This window comes from Callithrix jacchus, chromosome 21 (genome assembly GCF_049354715.1).
Source record: "Callithrix jacchus isolate 240 chromosome 21, calJac240_pri, whole genome shotgun sequence".
NCBI lineage: Eukaryota > Metazoa > Chordata > Mammalia > Primates > Cebidae > Callithrix > Callithrix jacchus.
In genome coordinates, this window is record NC_133522.1 from 37857796 (window position 1) to 37880750 (window position 22955).

Sequence of the window (22955 nt, forward strand, 5' to 3'; positions counted from 1 at the left end):
AATTTATGGGGAGGCAGGGTGGGTAAGAAACCCTGTACCTGTCTATTCTTTTCCTGATCCCTTCCCCTCGTTCCTGAACTATAAGAGACTTAGCCCCATTGGGCACTGGTATCCCCATCACTGGGGTTGCGGGCGGGTGGGGGAGAGGGTGTATTTGATGATTGATTTTGCCGTACCAAGTACTTCCTTTCTCATTTTCTAATGATTTTGTAACACACATGCTGACTCTTTTCCCTGGGAAAATACAAGGAATAAATAAAGACTTACTGGTATTGACACAGCAAAAAAAGAAAGAAAAAAGCAACAGTAAGAACTACTTTTCTGGTCATTTAGAGTAAATTTTAATAAAGCCTAAGCCAGAGATAAAATTCATCTAATGCCCCAAAAAGCACTTCTTTCTCCATAGTCTCTATTTAAATTATCATAATGTATTTAAAAAATTAAAGTATAGACTATACCACATAACAGTATAACCATCATTCAGGCAAAAGACCAGAACTGTCAGGTGCCATAATCTGAGACAGCTGAAAAGTATTATTACATTCCAGAAAGAAAAGATTATTTGGGAAGAGAAGAGGTAACCAACATTTGGGCACTTATCAGGTAGCAATTAGCTGGGTGATGTGGTGTGTTGTAGTTTTTACTTAATCATGTTAACTAAGGCAGATCTGTTACATCTGTTTTGAGATGATACTCAAAAAGGCTTACATCTGTTTTAGATGATGCCTAGGCTATGATCTGAACTAAAATTTGTGATTCACATTCCCTAACAACATACCCATACCCGATACAATACTGCATACAGACTAAATTTGTGCAGAGACCATTAACCATGATAGGAAATGTAAGGAAAAAAGAAATCCAGGCAGGCATCTGTGCCTGCTTGTTGTACACTGTTTGGATTCAGGGATAACAATGAAACATACTGAATTTAATTTGGGATGCCTACCAAATATCCAGGCAGAGAAAGAAATATGGATCTTGAATGTGTAAGAGAGATCTAAGCTAGAAACTGAAAGGTTATAGAACCATGAGGATGGGTTAGAAAGAGCTTAAAGAAAGAAAGGAGTCAAGAACATATACACTAGGCCAGGTGCGGTGGCTCACGCCTATAATCCCAGTATTGTGGGAAGCCAAGGACGACAGATCACCTGAGGTCAGGAGCATGACCAACATGGTGAAACCCCGTCTCTACTAAAAATACAAAAATAAACCAGGAATGGTGGCATACACCTGTAGTCCCTAACTCAGGAGGCTGAGGCAGGAGAATGGCTTGAACTCAGGAGGCGGAGACTGCAATGAGCTGAGAACACACCACTGTATTCCAGCCTGGGCAACAGAGTGAGACTCCGTCTCCCCTCAAACGACAACAACAACAACTACACATATATATCAAATATTCCAATGTAGCAGAGAAAAAACCTGCAAAAATGAACACCGGGACAAAGTAGAATCATAGAAATTAAAGACATCTGGCATAGCCAAATGCTACAAGAGGTTAATCAGGATGCAAAACAAATCTTGTTCATTTAGTTTGGCAATTAGGTGAATGTAAGTAATATCAGTTTTTGAAAGTGATTCCAAATTCCAACTGGTTAAAGATTGAGTGGCAGGCAAGGAAGAAGAAATGCATTTTTGGCTCATTTGTCATTAATTCAACAAATACCTGACAGCTTAGTAAGTAGCAAGCTGAGTAGGAGTTATGTAAAAAGGAGACAGGATCATGTTTCAAAGCTTTCACCCTTAAATCCTATCTGTTAGCAACATAAAGTTTCCATAACTCCCCTCCCCTCCCCTCCTTCCCTTTCTCTCTCTCCAGAGTTCATTCAAGTGATCCTCCTATCTCAGCCTTCCCAGCAGCTAGAACTACAGGCATGTGCCAACCCCACCCACAGACATTTCTTTTCAGATGACTTTTATTCTCCTTTACCAACATTTTAAAGAAAATTTCAAACTGTGAATTTGCATTTGATATAATTTACAAGGAAAAACACTACAGGCAAATACAGATGTTTCAAAATTGGAGGTTTGCAAAATCGCCTTTTAACACTCAATGAATGCTGTTAATATTTTATTGACTTCTTTAATGCACAAATTCATCAAAGGATCTCCACCTTTTGCAAGACAAAAAAGTTCCCCAATACCTGTGCCTTCACTGGACAGACACAGAAATCCAGAAATTATGCTGATGCACTTTGACAAAAAGGTTATAAATTGATATACTTTCCTGGTAAGCCTGTACATTGACACTGCTCATTTGGACAGAAATAATAACAGCCTTTAAAGTGAGGCAGATGTTGTAATTCCATTTCATAGATGATAGCACTGAGGTTCAAGAATCTGCTCAGTCATAAAGTTAATTAAGTGGTAGAATTCAATCTGTAATCTACTGTTTCCCAAAACTCGAATTCTTTTTAATTAGTACCTAACAGTAATGAAATTATTTCAAATATATTAGCCCAGAATAGTGTACCAATAGTAAAAATGACTACACAGCCATGTTAAGTTGTAAAAAAGAAATAAAATGCAATGTAGACCCAAACTAGAAAGTAATATACTAATATAATTGTTATGAGGGGTTGGACCCAAGAATTTTTTAATAAAATAAGCAGCACAGAGGTATGAAGTGATGTGTGCACCCAAGCAACAAATTAGAGGTGATATAAATTACTAAAATAGTGTCAATTTTTTGGTGTGTAAATGGCCCTAGAATACTGAATGTGCTAACTTAGGGGTAAACTGTCAGCATAATTTATTTAGATGATTAAAATAATGATCAAATTTCAATTTCTCGAGACTAAAGATCAATGCAGTGTTTTTATGTTTTAGAACTCAATTTTATATTAGGGCACGAGGGACAGCTTTAAATAGCCAGCATGTTATACATTCAGAAATTCTTATTTCTGAATACTGACTCATCCAATATTTCTAGTAAGACATGGGCCCTCTACTGTTGCCAGTTCTGAGTTTGATTCGCCCATTCTTTTTTTTTTTTTTCTTCAGACAGTCTCACTCTGTTGTTCAAACTGGAGGGCAGTGGCACAATCTTTGCTCTCGGCAACCTCTGCCCACCAGGTTAAAGCAATTCTTGTGCCTCAGCCTCCTGTGTAGCTGGGATTACAGATGTGCACCACCACGCCCAGCTAATTTTTGCATTTTTGGTAGAGATGGGGTTTTGCCATGTTGCCCAGGTTTTAACTCCTGGCCTTGTGATTTGCCTGGCTCAGCCTTCCGAAGTGCTGGGATTACAGGCGTGAGCCACCATGTCCGGCCTGATTCTCCCATTTTTAAAACAAATACTGATTGCCTTCTTTATAAAACTGTTAATAGCATGAAATGACATGAAAGCATCTAAGACAACTGTGCTTAATAAATGTCTTAGTTTCTAACTCCTCCTACCCCTCTCACATATACCAACCCCTGACTTTTATTTCCCTTAATTAAAAAATCAATTATACAGCTCATTATTGTTTTATTTCCCATTTATGCATAGTATGTTTTGCTCATTCTAAAACAAAATGAACTTGTTAGTTGTAAATGATTTATTACTGAGTCCTTACCTGCATCTAAAGCAAAGTTGCAACTTGTTAATCTTAAATAAAAGAGTTAATTGTCATGGTCACCAATACTGGTTGAGGAATCTCTCAAGAGAAGTGTATAATCTTGTGGTGATCTAAGATTTTGATGATAGTTACTGATTTTCCACAATAATTTGGGTTTTTTTCCTTTCCTTTTTCCCCTGCAATTATTTTAAGTGTACAGGCTCAACAATCAACTGCCCAAGAAATCTTGGCGCTACCACTTGCTACCTATGAGAATTTATTTCTCCATCTGTAAAGTGGGGATAACAGCAATCCCTACTTATTTAGTGAAGTCTAAGAATTAAATGCAAACAATACATATAAAAGCACTTAGAGCAGCACCTAGCACAGAGTAAATACAAAATAGACATTAATGAGTATTACCACTATAGAGAATTTTTTTGAGAAAGAGAGAGAATCCTGGAGTTAATCCAGAGGAGTGGTTTTCAAATTGTGGGTTGAGATCCAAATAGATTATGTAATTCCTACTGTGTGTACTGTGCTCAAAAAATACTCAAGACGGCCGGGCGCGGTGGCTCAAGCCTGTAATCCCAGCACTTTGGGAGGCTGAGGCGGGTGGATCACGAGGTCAGCAGATCGAGACCATCTTGGTCAACATGGTGAAACCCCGTCTCTACTAAAATTACAAAAAATTAGCTGAGCACGGTGGTGCGTGCCTGTAATCCCAGCTGCTCGGGAGGCTGAGGCAGGAGAATTGCCTGAATCCAGGAGGCAGAGATGGCGGTGAGCCGAGATCGCGCCATTGCACTCCAGCCTGTGTAACAAGAGCGAAACTCCGTCTCAAAAAAAAAAAAAAAAAAAAAAAAATACTAAAGACAATAATCCAGGGAAAAATTATTTTGGGCCTTTTAATTTTCCTCATTTCTAAAACTGCCAGTCACCTTTCAATAATGTATAGATTCCTTCAAACCATTAATAAATTTCTCATGGACAATCTGCAGGGGTGGCAGGGGGCGGGGAACAGCACTGCCATGTCGAAAAAAACTTTGTTTTTCAATCAAGATTAGGTACACATAAGTAGTATACACAGAGTAGACCAGAGATTCAAAGGTAATTCAGTTACGTATAACCAACATCCAATTTCAGTCAACAAATCTCAAGAAAAAAAGCTATTAGTTTTATATAACAAGTCTGAAAGCCACAAAATTTAATATAACTCCAACAGAATCTACTAGTGAGAAAAACCAGAAACGGTGGTATTCTGTAGAGGGAAAGATTTGGTTTTGAATCTGTGTCTGGTCATGCACTTGATTTTAGGCATATTAATTTCTCTAAGCCATAGTGTCCTCATTTGTAAAATGGATATACCAATACCTGCTTGATAGGTATCAGTTTCAGGGAGAACTAAATGAGTTTCTGTATATGGAATGACTTGTATTGTGTTACCCGGCAGAGGACAAGTATTCAGTAAACATCATTAGGTGCAGAGCTCCGCGAACATTATAGCCTGTATTTGCAATCAATGTCATCTGTGAATGAATAAAGTGTCAAAGCAGCCAAAGAAAACCATGAAATCCTCCTGCTTACAGTAACAACAGCCATTCCAAATACAAGACTTCTTCAGAAGGGATAAGCATAGGGGCCGGGCTCAAGCCTGTAATCCCAGCACTTTGGGAGGCCGAGGCGGGTGGATCACAAGGTCAAGAGATCGAGACCATCCTGGTCAACATGGTGAAACCCCATCTCTACTAAAAATACAAAAAATTAGCTGGGCATGGTGGCATGTGCCTGTAATCCCAGCTACTCAGGAGGCTGAGGCAGGAGAATTGCCTGAGCCCAGGAGCGGAGGTTGCAGTGAGCCAAGATCACGCCATTGCACTCCAGCCTGGGTAACAAGAGTGAAACTCCGTCTCAAAAAACAAAAAAAAAAAAAAGAAGGGCGAAGCGTAGTAGAAAAGCATGCTACTTGTCAGCATCAGATATGAGTTAGGATCTTTGCTCTGTCTCTAGCTGGGTGACTATGAAAACGTCTAAACATGACCACTCTCCTGCTGTATGACATATAGAAACCTGAGACACAAAATACTCTAAAAATTATGAAGAATGATTCATCCTGATCTCTTATACCAGTAAAGACTTTCAAGTGAAGATGAAGAATGAGAATATTTGGCCTGTGACACCTGGCAGAATTCTCGATGTTTAGGGATTAGTCAAAGTAACATGGTACTCTGCTATTTACCAATGGCATAAGCCTTGACAAGTTTAGTTAACCTTTCTAAAACTTCAAGGATTTTTAAAATCTGAAAAACAGGGATTAATAGACTCACCTTACCATGCTGTTAGAATTAAACAGGATAATGTATTTAAACCTCTTAGCCCAGTAACACCTAAGTGCTCAGTAAATGGAGCATAACTATGTAAAGATAATTAGTATGCTTCCCTCTCTATTCTTTATTAGCCAAATGATAAGGTTTCTAGATGATCCTGGTTAATTCCTTTTAAGTACGGTATCCTCGAATGGACAGGGTCTGGATGTAGTCCTGCATTAATGGAATTTAAGAGTGAATTGGCTTTTTTATTAGTTTCCTATTCCTGTAAGAAACCACCACAAATTTACCGGTTTAAAGCAACACAAATTATTTTACAGTTTTGAGGTCAGAATCTCACTAGCATCAGCAAGGAGAATGTCTTGTAGAGGCTCTAGGGAAGAATCTATTTCTTGCCTTTTCTAGCTTCTACAGGGTGCCTACATTCTTTTGGCTCATGGCCTCTTCTTCCATCTTAAAAGTCAGTGGAACAGCATCTTCTCCTCTCTACCTCTTCTTCTGTTGTCTAGTATAAGGACCCTTGTGATTATATTGGGCCCACCCAGATAATCCAGGATAATTAACCCATTTCAACATCCTTAACCTTATTCACATCCCCAGTCTCTTTTGCCTTGTAAGGTGACATATTTACAGGTTTTAGGAATCAGATTATGAACATGTTTGAAGAAGGGGGTATTTATTACTTAAAAAAAAATAGGGCTTAATTCGCTAATTCCAATTTGTAGTCAACTGAAATCCTCAGGCTGCTTTCACCAGGATTTTCTTCAAAACTAGATATTCACATTGACTTTGTGTTGGTTTCTGAGAGACCTTTCAACCTATTTAGGTAGTCCAGAAGTCATTTTCTGCTGTTTAATGTAGTCAGCTATTCCAATCGGCTTGTAGATTTCGCTAACTAGTTTTGTATGCTTTCTTCCAAGTCAATGTTTTCTAAAAATTAAAACAGGACCTATTTGTAAGATGATTTTAACTGATACTCCTTGGGTATTTATAATTAGTCAGCTAAAATCCACTTAGCAATACTGTCACCCTGCCCATATTTTTCCAATTTATTCATAATGCAAATATACCCAATACCTTTCTGAAATATTTGGTGTATCGTTTTCACTAGACATAACATACTTTACAAATGAAAAATGTTTAGTCTGTTATAAATTGTTAGTGAGTATGTTCTGGTTCTTAGTGACTAGTAATTTCTAAAAATTAATGAAAACTGGCAGAGACAAAAGTAAACAGACACAATCTATAATTTCTAAAGTATGCTTTTTCCTACTTTTTGAAATAAAGTTGTCAAGGCAATGATAAGAATTGGAAGACTATATACTAATCTAAGTCATTCTTTAAAACTTAAATCTCTCAAGCAATATTTATTTCTGAATCTTCCTCAATGGGATGCATATCCCTTTCTTTTTGAAACCTAAACTTTTTTTTTTTCATTTTTTCCCCCACCCCAAAACCTAAACTTTTAAAAATGTATTTTCCTTCATTTATTTCGTAATGGATTACACTGATTATTTCCAGTATTCCTTCCTTTGTTAGTATGACTTCCAAGATAACAAAGCAATTTTTCCTTAAGCTCCTATTACTACGTAAAGTTGAATTTAAAGAAAAAATAAAAAAGCTTCCTAAAAGAAATACATATATACTCACAATGACAAGCTAGTATTCAAATCTCCTTCCTGTTAGATACAATTAGACACAAATATCAAAGCATTCAATTATACATTCTTCCTCTTTCATTCTCAACTCAATATATCAGACACTCTTAAACCAAATAGAGTTAAATCCAACACAATTCTATGTTTATTACCAACATATAAACACTGTATAATAAAGTACACACTCAATTTCTTAAAAGATAATCAGAAAGAAAAGTTTTAAAATCATCTTTCCTGTAAAGATGCTTTATCTACCTCACTTAAACCTGAAGACAACTCCATAAAACACTACTGCTAGAACAATTAGGTAAGGGATCGTGTATAGTCCCTTTCCTACTTGGTATTTCCTCTTATGCCTCTGATATGTAATTTACTAAATGTGTGTCTGGGTTAATACTTTCTTAATATCAGGTAATAATGATGAGGTGAGGAAAGAAAACCAGTCACATGTTAAATAAGTACCACTATGTCACTCTACTTGAAAGCAGAATACTGTGTATGAGTTAATTAACAATACATACACACAGAGATACAATGAAACTGAAAAATGTACAGAAGCAACTCATTTAACAAAGAAAATCCCAGTATCTTGGCTGAGGTGGCTCACGCTTGTAATCCAAGCATTTTGGGAGGCCAAGGAGGGCAGATCACCTGAGGTCAGGAGTTTGAGACCAGCCTAGCCAACATGGTAACTACTAAAAATACAAAAATTAGCCAGGCATGGCGGCACGTGACTGTAATTCCAGCTACTCAGCAGGCTGAGGCAGGATAATTGTTGGAACCCAGGGGTTGCAGGTTGCAGTGAGCCAAGATCATGCCACTTCACTCCAGGCTGGGCTACAGAGCTCAGACTTGGTATCAAAAAAAAGAAAGAAAGAAAGAAAAAAGAAAATCCCAACAAACACAGGAAAAAATGTTCAACCATACCAATTAATAATCAGAGTACAAATTAACACAAGGAGAAAAATTCTTCAATTATCTAACAGCATAAAGCAAAAAGAGTACTGGGCTGGTGAGACCTAATGGACGAGTTTTAATTCCAAAGAGAAATTTAAAACAATAAAACAAAAACTAAAAAATGTCCGTATCTTTTAAACCAGTAATTCTACTTCTAGAAATTTATCTAAGGCAATAATTAGATGTTCTCAAATTTTCCACAATGACTATTGAGAAAATAATAAATTCATGCTATTAAAAAGATCTGGCACCTATATAAAAATTTCCAAACATAAGTGGAGGAGAAAAAAAGACTGAAAGGAAATACTCTAAAATGTCAATGGTGTTTGATGAGATTATTTTATTTTCTAATTTAAATTTATCTAACTTGTATTCATTTTTAAATGAAAAAAATAAAATTAATGGATTTAAAAACGAACTTTAATTTGTATCTGTTTGAGATGTATCTTTGTTCAACTTTTGATTATAAATATAACTAAGTGATAAAGGAATGTGGTTATATAGAATCACCATTATCACATAACTTCTCCACAAAGTAAATCTTATCTTTGAAGCTGAGTTACTACGTTTAAATCAGTAATTTGCAAATCTTTAATAAAGCCTTTCAAAATTCCAATTTTTAAAAACGAATAAATTAAAAAACACCCCTCCTCCAACAAATCCTTATAATGACTGAAGCCCTATGGATAAAACAAACTTCATACATTGTGGGGAAAAAACAAAACAAAACAAAATCATTGCTTTATGTTTTTTGTTATCATCTCTTAAAGAAAGTATCCCTTTAATTACTGAAAAACAGTTTACTCCCACATAAATCGCATTTGTTTGTCACAGACTCCAACCTTCTGAAATCTGAACATTTAACCTTTTCCACTTGCTTAGAGGAAGGTATGAAAACAAGACGGATCTGGCATTGTCAATATGAAATACTCTCCTAAGGTAGAGAAAATTAGCCTTTTTTTTTTTGTACTGATGGGGTTTTGCCATGTTAGCCAGGCTGGCTTCAAACTCCTGCCCTCAAGGGATCTACCAGTCTCAGCCTCCCAAAGTGCTGGGATTACAGGCATGAGCCACCTTGTCCCGCCCTGAAAAGCTTTTTAAAACAGTCAGGAAAACATAGAGTCAGGGGCAAGATGCTATACCATTTTCTTGCTCTACTGAGCAGAGTCTTGTTTGAATATAAACACTAAAAAATAGTTCCCATCTACTTCATAAAATGTACTCTTCGGATTTCAAGAGATTCCAAACCAGGTACTTTCATAGGCAACAAAACTGCACATAATATTCTCAAATTCAAAAGGTTAAAACATTTTTCATACTTACTTCTTCCTACATTTCTTTACTGCCTTCTCCCACAAACTTGTAACTTTTCTTCTAGTACAGAATTTAAAGAAATGTTTTACCAAATAAACACATGAAACCATGTTTATTTTTAATATTTATATTTAATAATAAATACAAAAACATTTTTAGGTTAACTACTTATACTTCTGTGTGCATTAAGAACATTAAGAAAACAGAATATAATAGACAATGGTTTAAACTTCATCTGCATTGCTTTTCACTCTTAATTGTATCATTGAGCTGTCTTATTCGCCTTTACTTCTGGCAGAACTAATTTTCTAAGTATTAATTAATAGTTAATTTCTGAAGACTTACTCTATAAAGTATGCCCTAACGTATTCTTCATTTTACACTGCCTCCCCTACAATTTCCAAGGGTCTACCCTTCACTCAAACTTTTCACTTTTAGAACCAAGGCTGTATAAACCTCATCAGGGCTTTTAACCCTAACGGTTCCAGCTTACCACATTAAGTTATATTCCAAATGTAGTTCCATTTTTGATTCACTGAACTGCAAATCAATCCACAACTTCTTCCTTTTCACTTGCTTGAAAGACGAGAGGCCAAGAGGTGATTTTAGGAAATGCCAAATATTTTATCCAATGCCACTGCTCTACTTTAGTAGCACAGATGCCAGATTTAAACATCACATTTATTTTGCCTCACTAATGAACCTTTGGCTATTAAACATTTTTGTGAATTAAATATTTCTTCCTAGCTATCAACACAAGAAATAAAAATTGATTCCAGGATATAAAATCATTTAACTGGAAAATAATTTTAATGTTACCATTATAAAATCCTTAATGAAATTATACTTTTTAATTGACTATAAAATGCTAAAAACATACAGACACCTTCAGTTTTAAATGCTGATTACATTTACTGCATTACTGTGGATGGCTCAAAAATTTAACCAAACTGAGACAAGTCCTTCCAAATGTATATATTATCTTGATAGTATAACTTGCTACCAAGCTTCAAATGTATAAAAGATAGGCCAGGAGGCCTCTAAGACTTGTTCCCTGAGTCTTCTCCCCACACAAATAGTCCATTAGACAAGGATTTGCTGCTCAAAAATGTCACAGGAGCCACGTGGGGCTGTGGACAAGACTCAAATGGGCTCTTACAAGGAAGGAGTCAGATCTCAGAACTGTTACTTTTAAACTGCGTGACCTCAGACCATTCACCAGGCTTCTCTAGTTTCCTTACCTTTAAAATGGAAAGAATGCAAAGACATATATATAACACCTAATTCATTAGCCAGCACTTGGTTATTTAATGAGCAAATGAAGGGTTATTTTCTTGTCCTTCACTTGAACTGTCCCCACTGGATTACTCCTTAAAATGGTATGTCAAAACTAAAGCTATTCTTTGAACAAACTTAGGATTCCGGATCAACAAAATAATTTACAGACCCATGCAGAGGCTACTGAGTATTGTTTTCATCTTGACAGAAAAAAGATAAGGCAAGTAAACACCAAAATGATTATGATATAACCTGATATTTTTGTGTATTTTACAACAGCTTTGTGATATAAATCATATACCATAAAATTCACCCATTTAAAATGTGCAATTTTAGTATACTCAACAGTTGTGCATCCACCAACACTTTAGAGCATTTTCTTCACCCCCAAAGCAAATTCCGTTTCCTTTAGCAGTCACTCTCCATGCTCTCGGTCAGCCAGTAATCTACTTCCTGCCTCTATGGGTTTGCTTTATCAAGTATGTACCTATACCCAGCACTTTGGGAGGCTGAGGTGGGTGGATCACGAGGTCAAGAGATCGAGACCATCTTGGTCAACATGATGAAACCCTGTCTCTAATAAAAATACAAAAATTAGCTGGGCATGGTGGCGAATACCTGTAGTCCCAGCTACTTGGGAGGCTGCGGCAGGAGAACTGCTTGAACCTAGGAGGTTGCAGTGAGCCGGGATGGCACCACTGTACTCCAGCCTGGGTAACAAGAGCGAAACTGTCTCAAAAAAAAAAAGTATGTACCTATATATGTTAGACAGTGGTAAAAGACCTTCATAAATGTGTGGACTTATTTCAACTGATCCCCAAACTTGGCTGCCCTATCTAAAGTGTTTTATCATTCAGCATCTTTGAATTAACATAAACTAAGTCATGTATGATCATTAAAGTTTAAAAATTATTTTATATTTCTTAGAGGCTTTAAAAGGGATATTACAGCAATTTTCTGTATTACTGGTTTCCTTTAAGCAAAGTGTTATAATTCTACTTCAACTGAAGGAAAGTCAAAAGGAGGAAATATAGAGGAATACTCATGATGGAATGCATAAAGATATATTGGGGATCTGCAGAGGGAGACTTGACAGACAACTGGAATGGTCAACCATTGCTCTTTAATGCAATAGCATACCTAGGACGAGACCAGGGGAGCAGTCCACCCACGTGTAGGCAGTAAGTGGGTGAACTACCAAGACTAAATAAAACAGTAAGATTTTGATTGTGTTCTTTTATTACATCAAGCATGGACAATTCTTTTTTTTTTTTGAGATGGAGTCTCAAGCGATTCTACTGCCTCAGCCTCCCAAGTAGCTAGGATTACAGTCATGAGCCACCACACTCAGCTAATTTTTGCATTTTTAGCAGAGATGGGGTTTCTCAATGTTGGCCAGGCTGGTGCTGAACTCCTGACCTCAGGTGATCCACCCGCTTTGGCCTCCCAAAGTGCTGGGATTACAGGAATGAGTCACCATGCCTGGCCTAAGCATGGGTAATTCTAAATAACATCAGAGATAAAATGTATCTACCTTCAAATATTTTGGCAATATTCTTAAGTTTTAAACTGTTGCTGTGGTTACTGATGAGTTTTAACAATATAGAAATGTCAAATCTGCACATTTTTATTACATACCCTTAAATATACAATCCATCTTAATTGGAAGTTTATTAGGAAATCCCCGTTATATAGTCAGTTCCCAATGCATGCAGATTTGATATGCTCGTTCATTTGGAGAGTAAGAACACAAAGATTCAGGATAGCGTTAGCTCTCCTCAGGCTCAGTATGACTTTAATCCTATTGTACCTGTATACATTCCCGTGTTTAAATAATATGTTCAAAATTATAGCTGTGTCCAATTTATCTTTTCTGAAATATATTTTTTCTGGCATGAATATTTACAAACAACCAGAATCCACCTCAAACAAATACAGAGATGAATATAAAACTTTAAAAGTGAAGACCCATGAACAAAAATTACAGAGGTGCCATCACTAAGCAACCAAGTGCAAGGAAATAAAGCTATACTTCCTTGTACCTGAATTATCAAAAGTGGTTATCAACTATAATAGACACATTGAATTTTCAGGTGAAAACCATTTTGGTAAAATTTTAACTGAGGCATTTGAAAGTCATTAGACTCAGTGCTGAAAAAAAATACATGGATAGGACTGTGATTTCTAGAATTTATTGTGAAGTGTGCTTATAAATCCCTGCTAACCACAGTATGTTAAAAACTTCCTATTTGTGTATGTGCTGCTTTATGTACAACTTTTTGTAATTAAAATTAATCAAAAGTGCTCTTCAACTGTGGGTGAAAACAGATGAATAAATTTAGTTGTAACTGTCTACTAAACACAAATGTGTGAAGATCAATTTTAACAGTCACTGACAGATCTGCCTAAGACTTGAAAAGAAACTGGCCAGGCTGGCCAAAATGGTGAAACCCCATCCTTACTAAAAATACAAAAATTAGGCAATCGTGGTGGCACGAGCCTGTAATCCCAGCTACTAGGCAGGGCTGAGGCAGAACTGCTTGAACCCAGGAAGCAGATGTTGCAGTGAACTGAGATCGCACCACTGCTCTCCAGCCTGGGTGACAGAGCAAGACTGTATAAAAAAATAATAATAAATAAATAAATAAATAAATAAAAGAAACCGGAGCATTTGTATTCATTGTGACATATCAGTATGCAGAGAAATTTTCCCATGTTTCCAAAAAATAGGTATTAATGCAATTTAAAAGTCTGGTATGATTATATATGTATTGTGCGTGTGTGTGCATGCATGCAAGTGTGTGTACAGTTCAGGTTTCCTTTCTGGCCATTTTCATTATTCATTTCATGACTGTTTCTGAAAATAATTTTGTTATACAAAAAGGATGTGTTTAAAAATATCTGCTCTATGGCCGGGCGCAGTGGCTCACGCCTGTAATCCCAGCACTTTGGGAGGCTGAGGTGGGCAGATCATCTGAGGTTGGGAGTTCGAGACCAGGCTGACAAACATGGAGAACCCTCACCTCTACTAAAAATAAAAAATGAGTCGGGTGTGGCGGCGCATGCCTGTAATCCCAGCACTTTGGGAGGCTGAGGTTAGTGGATCATGAGGTCAGGAGTTTGAGCCTGACCAACATGGTGAAACCCCATCTCTCCTAAAAATACAAAAATTAGCTGGGGGTGGTAGCGCATGCCTGTAATCCCAGCTACTCAGGAGGCTGAGGCAGAAGAATCGCTTGAACCCAGGAGGCAGAGGTTGCAGTGAGCTGAGATCACACCATGGCACTCCAACCTGGGCGACAGAGCAAGACTCCATCTCAAAAAAAAAATCTGCTCTGGATGTCAAATATGCTAGCCATGGCTACTGCTCTCTGTTTTCTTCCAACTGGGCTTACTGACCCATATGGATTCATACCAAGAATCACCAATTATCCAAACATAAATTATAACTTTCAAGAGGTATTTATTTGGATGGCCATCCACCTTTCACTGAGCCCTGCTGTTCTCTACCACTAGTCAAAAACCTGGCTTCTAATTCTTAACTGCACTCCTGAGTTACATTGGTTTTCTTCCTGAATTTTCTACTAATCCGGTACAGTGCACTTTAAAGGAATACCAGGTTTCTGTATATTCATCTATGTCTTCAAAGCACCAATTAAAAAGCTCAAACTACTCAGTAATGAAATGTAATCAATAAATCATGCAAATATTGAACAGGATGAAGGTGATCAGTGTATAATAAATTATAATACTGTTTGTAAAATCTCTTCTAGTTCTCAAAATCATAGCAGCACAGTATTAATCACATTTAATATTAACACAGAAATGTAGACATGTCTCTCCTATTCTAAGCTCTCAACAGATCCTGATAAGGCCTATTCTAATGCAAATCTAACTATTAGCCACCTCTGTATTTTCTGTGGTTCGACAGAAACATAATACTAATTAATACACCAATGGTAACAAAATTTTGAATGGTTAATAGGTAAGCTGCTTATTCTGCTATATACCTAACAACACAGTGTAGTTTTTAGCTTATCATGAAAGTTGTATGCTGTTGCTCTAAAGTGTGCTGAAAAAAGGATCGGGCATATTGTCTCAATAAATGTTGTGAATAACACTAAAAATTCATTACTTATATAACATTTTCCCCCTACTATGTTATAAAGGTGTATTTCAAATGAGATTTGAATGTGTGCAGATATGTACGAAAAGTTACTTTGAATCCTGAAGTAAATCGTATTTGCTTGTGCTCCATAACAGAGTAATCTACAGTTTTTATAGTGACTTAGTATGTGGAAAAGGAAACAAAAAAACACTATCAATTGTCTCATATTTCTAGTAGGTACACTTTTAACCTGAATTCTGTTTCATGATATTCAGAAACTAACTTTTCCATTATTCTAATTTTTCTCTGAATCAATTCCTTATCACACGTTCATTTAATTTTTTCTGAAACAAAATACCAGACAAAATGATAGACCAGGGAGGGAAATACTTACAAGAACATCAGTGATAAACCCTGCTACGGAAAGCTCTGAAGAATCACTTTACTGCAATCACTATAAAGCCAGACCAATGCCCTTGTCAGAGATTAAGAATTCCCTGAGAGTCAAGAAAGCAGAGAAAAAAAACTATGTATAACCAACTTTCAATATTCAAAAACTCCTAAGACAACATGGTCAACTTTGGCAAGGGAAATCTCCAATTTTACTGCAATTATTGACCTGATGTGTGTTATTGCAAGAGACTGAATGAAAAAGTGGAATAAGGATCCAGGTTTTATTAAAACAAAGTTTAAATGAGATGTGCAAAAATGTAAAATGATGTCACTCTCACTAATTTTGTTTTAGCAATGTTACTTATTAAAAATGTTATTTATGTTAACATTGTAATACGTTTATTGTTATTTTTAATAAATTAATAAACACTTGCATTTCTCAGTTTAAATTTCTAATACGGTAAATATCAATAGATACAATAACCCATAGATGCAGAAGCTCTCTGTGGCCTTTAACTTTTAAGAATTTAAAAGGATTTAGTCAGGCCTGGTAGCTCACACCTGCAATCCCAGCACTTTAGGAGGCTGAGGTGGGCTTATCACTTGAGCTTAGGGGTTTGAGACCAGCCTGGGCAACATCCATGTCTACAAAAGAAAAAATACAAAAATTAGCCAGGCATGGTGGCAGAGGTCTGTGGTCCCAGCTACTTGGGAGGCTGAGACAGGAGGATGGCTTGAACCCAGGAGGCAGAGGTCACAATGGGAAGAGTTTGTGCCACTGCCCTCTAGTCTGGCCAACAGAGCCAGACCCTGTCTCAAAAAGCAAATATATAAATGGGTCTAAAACCAGGAAGTTTGAGAACAGCTGCCCTACAGAAATTACTATACATGTGCATGGGAGACATGTTTGAAAAGTTCATTGCAGTCTGTCAGCAAGTATTAACTAAATCTTACTAGACAGTATGAATAATATTTAAGCAAACAAAAAAAGGCAGGTCAAAGCTGTAGTAAGCCGTGCTGGCACCACTATACTCCAGTATCAAACACAGAATATTATATATTGTTTATGGACCACAGAGATTAATACTAAATTATCTGATTGCCTCTCCTGCAAGTGGGAGGAGGGTTGGGGTTGGAGAATAAAAGAAAGAATTTATATTTTATTTTTAAATTAAAAACACAAAATAGTAATAACTGTATATTCTTACCGTTTTATTTTCTCTGCACTATTAGTGCCTTTTTTTTTTTTTTTTTTAAAGACAGAGTCTCGCACTGTCATCTGGGCTGGAGAGCACTGGCGCATCACAACCTCTGCTTCCCAGGTTCAAGCGATTCTCCTGCCTCAGCCTCAGAGTAGCTGGGATTATAGGCGTCTGCTGCCATCAAGCCCAGTTACTTTTTTGTATTTTTAATAGAGATGGGGTTTCACCATGTTGGCCAGGCTGGTCTCAAACTCCTGACCTCATGATTCACCCACCTTGGTCTCCCAAAGTGCTGGATTACAGGCCACCACCCCTGCGTATTTTTGTACTTTTTGTGTCTTAAAATTGCAGATGATGTAAAAAAGTGGGAAGGGTAAGATATAATTCTTCAGGATTTAGGGAAAATGTATTAAAGACTAAAAATACAATCAATGGGTTAAAAAATATAATCCAGCGGTAATCCCAGTACTTTGGGAGGCCGAGGCAGGCAGATCACGAGGTCAAGAGATCGAGACCATCCTGGTCAACATGGTGAAACCCCGTCTCTACTAAAAACACAAAAAATTAGCTGGGCATGGTGGCACGCAACTGTAGTCCCTGCTACTTGGGAGACTGAGGCAGGAGGATCACTTAACTGAGAGGCAAAGGTTGCAGGGAGCCGATACTGTACCAACAGGCACTTCAGCCTGTTGACAGAGTGAGACTCTGTCTCAGAAAAAAAAAATTACAATCCATATTCTTTATTCTATTCCACAAACTTTAACAAAATCTTCATATTCAGAAATGTATGAACAATACAACAGACACAATTAAGTATTAGCCATAACTGATAACTCTTTTTAACTGATCTTTTCACGTTTCACAACACTTAATACAATGCCTTGCCATAAAAATTCTCCAAATATTCTGTTAAATGGGTATCTTTAATAACCTCATCTTTCTTACCTTCCTTTCCTTCTGGGTCAGAGATGGATGTCTTTACCTGTGCTTCTGATTTGTTCCATTTCTCTTATTCATAATTCTGCTTCAAGTTAGCCATCCCCTCTTGTTGGTAGACTATGCTTTTCTATACTCCCTTCCTCGAAAATGCTAAAACCCTCTACTCCCATCCCAGAGACTAGGGATTCAACACTACTAACTAAAGCTAAAACCTTATGTATTTGTTATAAAAACAAACATACAGCCTATCACCAGTGCCTAGTACATTGTTAACTGCCCTTTCTTCTCCCATCCTTAAGTAACGTTTCCCTCTAATCCCTTAAAATCAAACCTCTAAAGACTACTTTATACCAGCTACCTCTTATTTCCTTATCTTCCATCACCATTCAACCCTAAACTTCAAATCCTGTTATCCCCAAAAATTTCAGTGGCCAAGTTCCCTCATACTACACAAAACATTATCTTCCGGCAGCAATTAAATTGTAGAGATCCTTATTCAAATCCCAGTTCTGCCATTAACTAGTATGCCCTTGGGGGTATTAGCATTTACTATAATTTCTTTGAAAATCCGTTTCCTCATCTGTAATTAGACATCTATGCAGAGTTGTGGGAATGCAAATCTATTAAATTAGATGTGTGTGTACATATAAAGTGTCTGACAGGCCACTACTGGTGTTATACTAATTCCTTTTTCTCCCCCTTTTGATTCCCCCCACCTTTCCCATCTGAACTCCTGGATGTCTCCCTCTATCTCTTAGTTGCTTCCAACTTGAAGTCTTATAAGCCCAAATGCTTGCCAAAAATGATTGTTCCACAATTAACTCAAACTCAACCTGCTCAAAAATCAAACACATTTATTTTCTTCTCTACTAAGCAGACTTTTGATGATTTGTGTTAAGGGTATCACCACTCTCTCAGCCCTTAGGATGTGGGGACAAAAGGTGCTTATAAACTCATCAGATGCCAAGGTCCATGGATTCCCTTGGCCCACATCCTTTCCCTCTTCATGCCCACTATACCTTTGCCAAGTTCAGGTTTTACTTATCTTTCCTACCAAGTCTCTGCCTCCTACAACACATACCACTATGAACCAAACAGTTTTGATTATATTATCCCACTGCTTAAAACCTTCAATGTTTATCCACAGCCTAAATATGAAGTTCAAACAGATTAGGCAAACATGAAACTTGTCAAGCCCAAACTACTTTACCATCCTTACTTTCCAGTAGCCTTCAGAATCAAAATACTCTCTTTTCAGCACTATTGCCCTTCAATCACTGCTTCCTACATCTTCTGAAATCCTAAAACTGGTAACACCTTCTCTTCCCAAGCCTTCACTGAATCTCCAATGGCTATGCCACATTGCAATGGCAGGATCCCAAAGGAAGCTGTTCTACCACATATTTAAATTATTTGCCTAAGTCTTATGTCCTCTATTAGATTAGACTTTTAGGTGACTGAGATCCTTGGTAGTCCTACAGTATTCAGGACATAGCTGTGCAGGTGAGCAGGCACTCAAAGGTTTGCTAAGTGAAGATCAGATCTGAGAGATTCCAGATTATGGGGAACGAATGTAAAACATTTCATGAATGGGGAAAAATAGTTGAGAAGCACTACAAATCAAGTAGGCATAAGAAGATTAATTTTAAAATCAGATTAATTTCTCCAGAAGTTTTAATTTAGCAGAAGAGAGCTGGCATTCTCTGCAGTTCATAAAGACTAGGAATAGAACTGAAATGAACTGTAAAATGAACAATGATAAGAAAATGCTCATTTTGCACACTTAAAAAGGTCAAATTCCATTTCCCCTTTTCAAGGAGTCAATACCATTTCTAACTTTAGTTTTCCAAAGTAAAAATTACTGATGGTGCTTTTTCAGGATTAACAGAAAATACTTTGCTTAATAATGTGCTTGATGTCAACTTCCATAATGTCTGAATCAGAACACTTCTGATCTTAAGAATAAACTAAAAATCCTCCTCTTCCTTCATCAAAAACATTCATTCTTCCGATTCTGAAATAAACTTTAAAAATACACATTCATTGTTGGGAGAAAAAATGAATTTGAAATTTCTTTAACTATTATTACGCCATTTGTTTAAATTCTCATTCAACAATTATTTGCAAGGCACCTGTTTTGATTGGGAAAGGGGGAAAGAACAGAAACTTCCTGCCCTCATGGAGCCTGGAGACAACATTCCAGTGAATTTACCTTCAGAAAACAATCAACTTCCAAACCTGAAATATCTGGAGCATTATCACAAATTCCCTGGCGATCAAAAACTAGGACATATTATTTTTATTGTTTTGAAAATCACTACTGAACTTTTACAAGGCACTGTCCAATAACAGTTGCAACTACTGCAGTTAGGGCAGTGTATGTGCCCATTAATTGAAGAAAGTCATTTTTAGAATAATTTATATGACAATAAATTGTCTCAACTGCGTGTAATTGGAGAGTCCCATATATTATGGCACCGCAAATCTAAAGGAAAGTAACTGCAACAAGTAAACCTACAAAATCTCTCTGTGAGATGCAGCACGTTTTTAACGCCACATCCACACATCTCGAACTACAACCACTGATTTTTCAATGCTGGTTATCTTTAGTATTTGGAAAGAGAAGACAATATAACTCAACCCATGACAACAGTTCCCATTCTGTAACTTCATTTGAAATCATCAATGGTCAAGTCTCCTCCTCCCAAATCGATTCTGACAAATCGGATGTATGGACGCTACACTCCAAAAGCAACACCTGGAAAGACGAGAGAAACAACTAGAGAACCTTAAGGCTGCAGGCAGCTTTGTTCCCGGTTTGGGGAGGTTTTCACATGTAAATGTCCTCGTAGAAGGGAGCCGAGGATTAACTACCTCGGGAGGGGGTGCGAGGGTAGGGAACTGGAGGACAACGCCAGCTTTCTAGAGGACTAAGGCGGGGCGAATACTCTTCTCTCCCATTCAACTTTTTAGGCGTCACGTTGGGGCCATAGAGCCTATAAGCGGGTTATGTTCACGACTTTAAATTATAACGAGCCATCCCCTCTTCATTTATTAGCCTATTTCCCAAGTGCGTGAATCCCGGAGAAGGGGGATGAACACCCTCTCCAACTCCTCCCGGACCTGGGATCAGAGTCCAGCCGTCGATGCGCCAAGGCCTGAGCAACAGGAGAGGTGAAGCCACCGCTCCGCCAGCCCCAAGACCGGCAGATGCTCCCGCTCCCCCGCCCCCAACCCCACACGCCCGCCCGCGCTTCTTTCTTAGCCCCTTGCCGGCTCTTGGCACTGCGAACCCGACAACGGGGCTCGCGGAGCAGAGAGCGAGGGCGCCCGGACCCGAAAAGGGACCAAGTTAAAGGAAGGGGCACCGACTTGGGCAGGGGAAACCGCAAGGGGGCGAGGGGGGAAGCCCGAGGTCGCCCTCGGGGGTGGGCAGTGGGGGGAGGGGTGCGGGGTCAGTTCCCGTGGTCGCCTCGACCTCTCCCGGGCCACAGGCCCCGCTCCGCGCAGGCCCCACCGCCCCGGAACTGGGGCAGGAAGCGTCCCCACCCGGACCAAAGCTTTAAACCTCCGGCGGCGGGAGAATCCGGCCCCGGCTCCCACAGTAGGCCCGGCACCCCCCTGCCCGGAGCACCCCTCACCTCCTGGTTGAAGGCGTTGACGGCGTCCATGTTCGCGCTGCGGCGGCGGCTGCTCCGGGCCCGCCGGTCACATAGACCTCGCGCCGCAGCGGAGCGAGGCCGGGATACCGGCCGGGCCTGGTGGCGGTGGGAGGCGACGCGCGGCGGAGCCCGAGGCCCGAGCAGGAAGAGGCTGCAGCCGAAGCGGCGAGGCTGGAGGCCGAGGCAGAGGCGGAAAGGTGGCGGGCCCCCTCTCAGTCCCGTTCGCAGGATGAGGAAAACGAGGCGGCGGCGGCGGCGCTGGGCTTCAACATGTCCGTTTGGTGGTGGCGGCTGCGCTCTGCGTCTCTATGACACGACCCCCCGCGCCCTCACGCACTGGCCCGGCCGGCGAGCGGGCGGGCCTCTCTCTCCCTCTCGCCAGCGGGATGGCGGCAGCCGCCCGAGTCCACGCCGCGCGGGGCACCCTGGGACAGCTCAGGCCTCCCGGCGCTTCCTGTGCCCGACGTCCGCTCCGCCCCGCCGCGCTGGTCCCGCCCCCTCCCCGCCTTGTCCCGCCCTGTTCCGCCTTATCCCGCCCCGTGCCGCCCCGTGTGCCCGGCTGCTGGCGCGTGACGCCGGGACGCCAGGACGCCAGGCGTTTTCCCGCCGACGGCGGCCGCGGGCGGGGGAGACGGTCTGGCACCGAAGCCAGGCCTGGGCGAAGGGCGCCGCAGAGCGCGGGATCCCAGGGCTACGAGGGTGACCCGGAGCAAGCCCTGGCTCACACACTCTCCGCCTGACGCGGTGCTCCCAGTTGCGTCTCTGCGAGCAGTACGGCCCTAACCCGCCCTGCACCCGACCAGGCCGGGCGGGCACGGAGCCGCTAGCTCTCCGCTACCGCAAACAAAGGGCGCAGGATTTAACCTCGGCCTTGTTGGGCGTGCCTTTGCAGGCCTTCGTGCGCTCTGCTGGGGGTAAAATAAAAGCTCTGCCAGTGCCAGTGCAGCTGTGTGTCCGCTGTAGTTGTGCGGGTTGATTATGCGTGAGCTAAAACACTGAGGAAGACAGGCAGGCACTGGATATCCACGCAGGCCTTAAGGAACCCCTGTGCAGCCTTGTGCCATGAGAGGAGTGGATTCACTAACTTTGACGCTGATTCCGCGAACCGTGTTGTTTCATTTTTGGCCAAAACTCTATGCTGATCACTTTCCTTGAGTATCTGCTGTCTGCCTGGCGTTGGGGATTTAGAAATAAAAGATAATTGTTTTGCCTGAGAACACCACACTTTAGTGGAGAGGACAAGTGAGCAAACACTTATCAAAGCATGCTTAGTGTTAGGGCAGAGGCCCTGGGAACCAAGAAAGATGCGCCTCCGACCAGAAGGCCAGGAAAGCTTCCCAGAGGAAGTGGCACCCCAGCTACATCTGGAGGGAGGAGAGGCCTACAGAGCCTGATGAGGACTGCACCATCGCCTCCCCTTGAAGGAGGATCAGCTGGAGCTTAGGAGCAAGGTGGACTGAGAGAGGGGAGTGAGACCAGATCCTAAAGAACCTTTGCTCTTCCAGAGTTTGGATTTTGCTCCCCTAAGGCAGAGGGGAGCCCTTGAAAGGGGAAGGTGGAGTGATGGAGGCAGTG

The 22955-nt window shown here is 39.8% G+C and overlaps 1 protein-coding gene across 7 annotated transcripts in view; it reads right to left on the bottom strand.

Moving 5' to 3' along the window:
* Positions 1–21807, bottom strand: part of SCAF4 (SR-related CTD associated factor 4) — a 62430-nt gene extending 40623 nt beyond the window's left edge. For 4 of the 7 annotated variants that reach the window (XM_035283129.3, XM_035283127.3, XM_002761363.6 and 1 more), the window contains exon 1: positions 21360–21807. In XM_035283129.3, the coding sequence (XP_035139020.1) occupies positions 21360–21389 (30 nt within the window). In that variant the 5' untranslated portion in view covers positions 21390–21807. Of the gene's footprint in view, positions 1–15578; positions 15682–21359 lie in introns of all 7 variants that reach the window. The other 3 variants (XM_078358820.1, XM_078358821.1, XM_035283128.3) reach the window with 1 other exon arrangement.
* Between the last annotated feature and the right edge of the window lie 1148 nt (positions 21808–22955).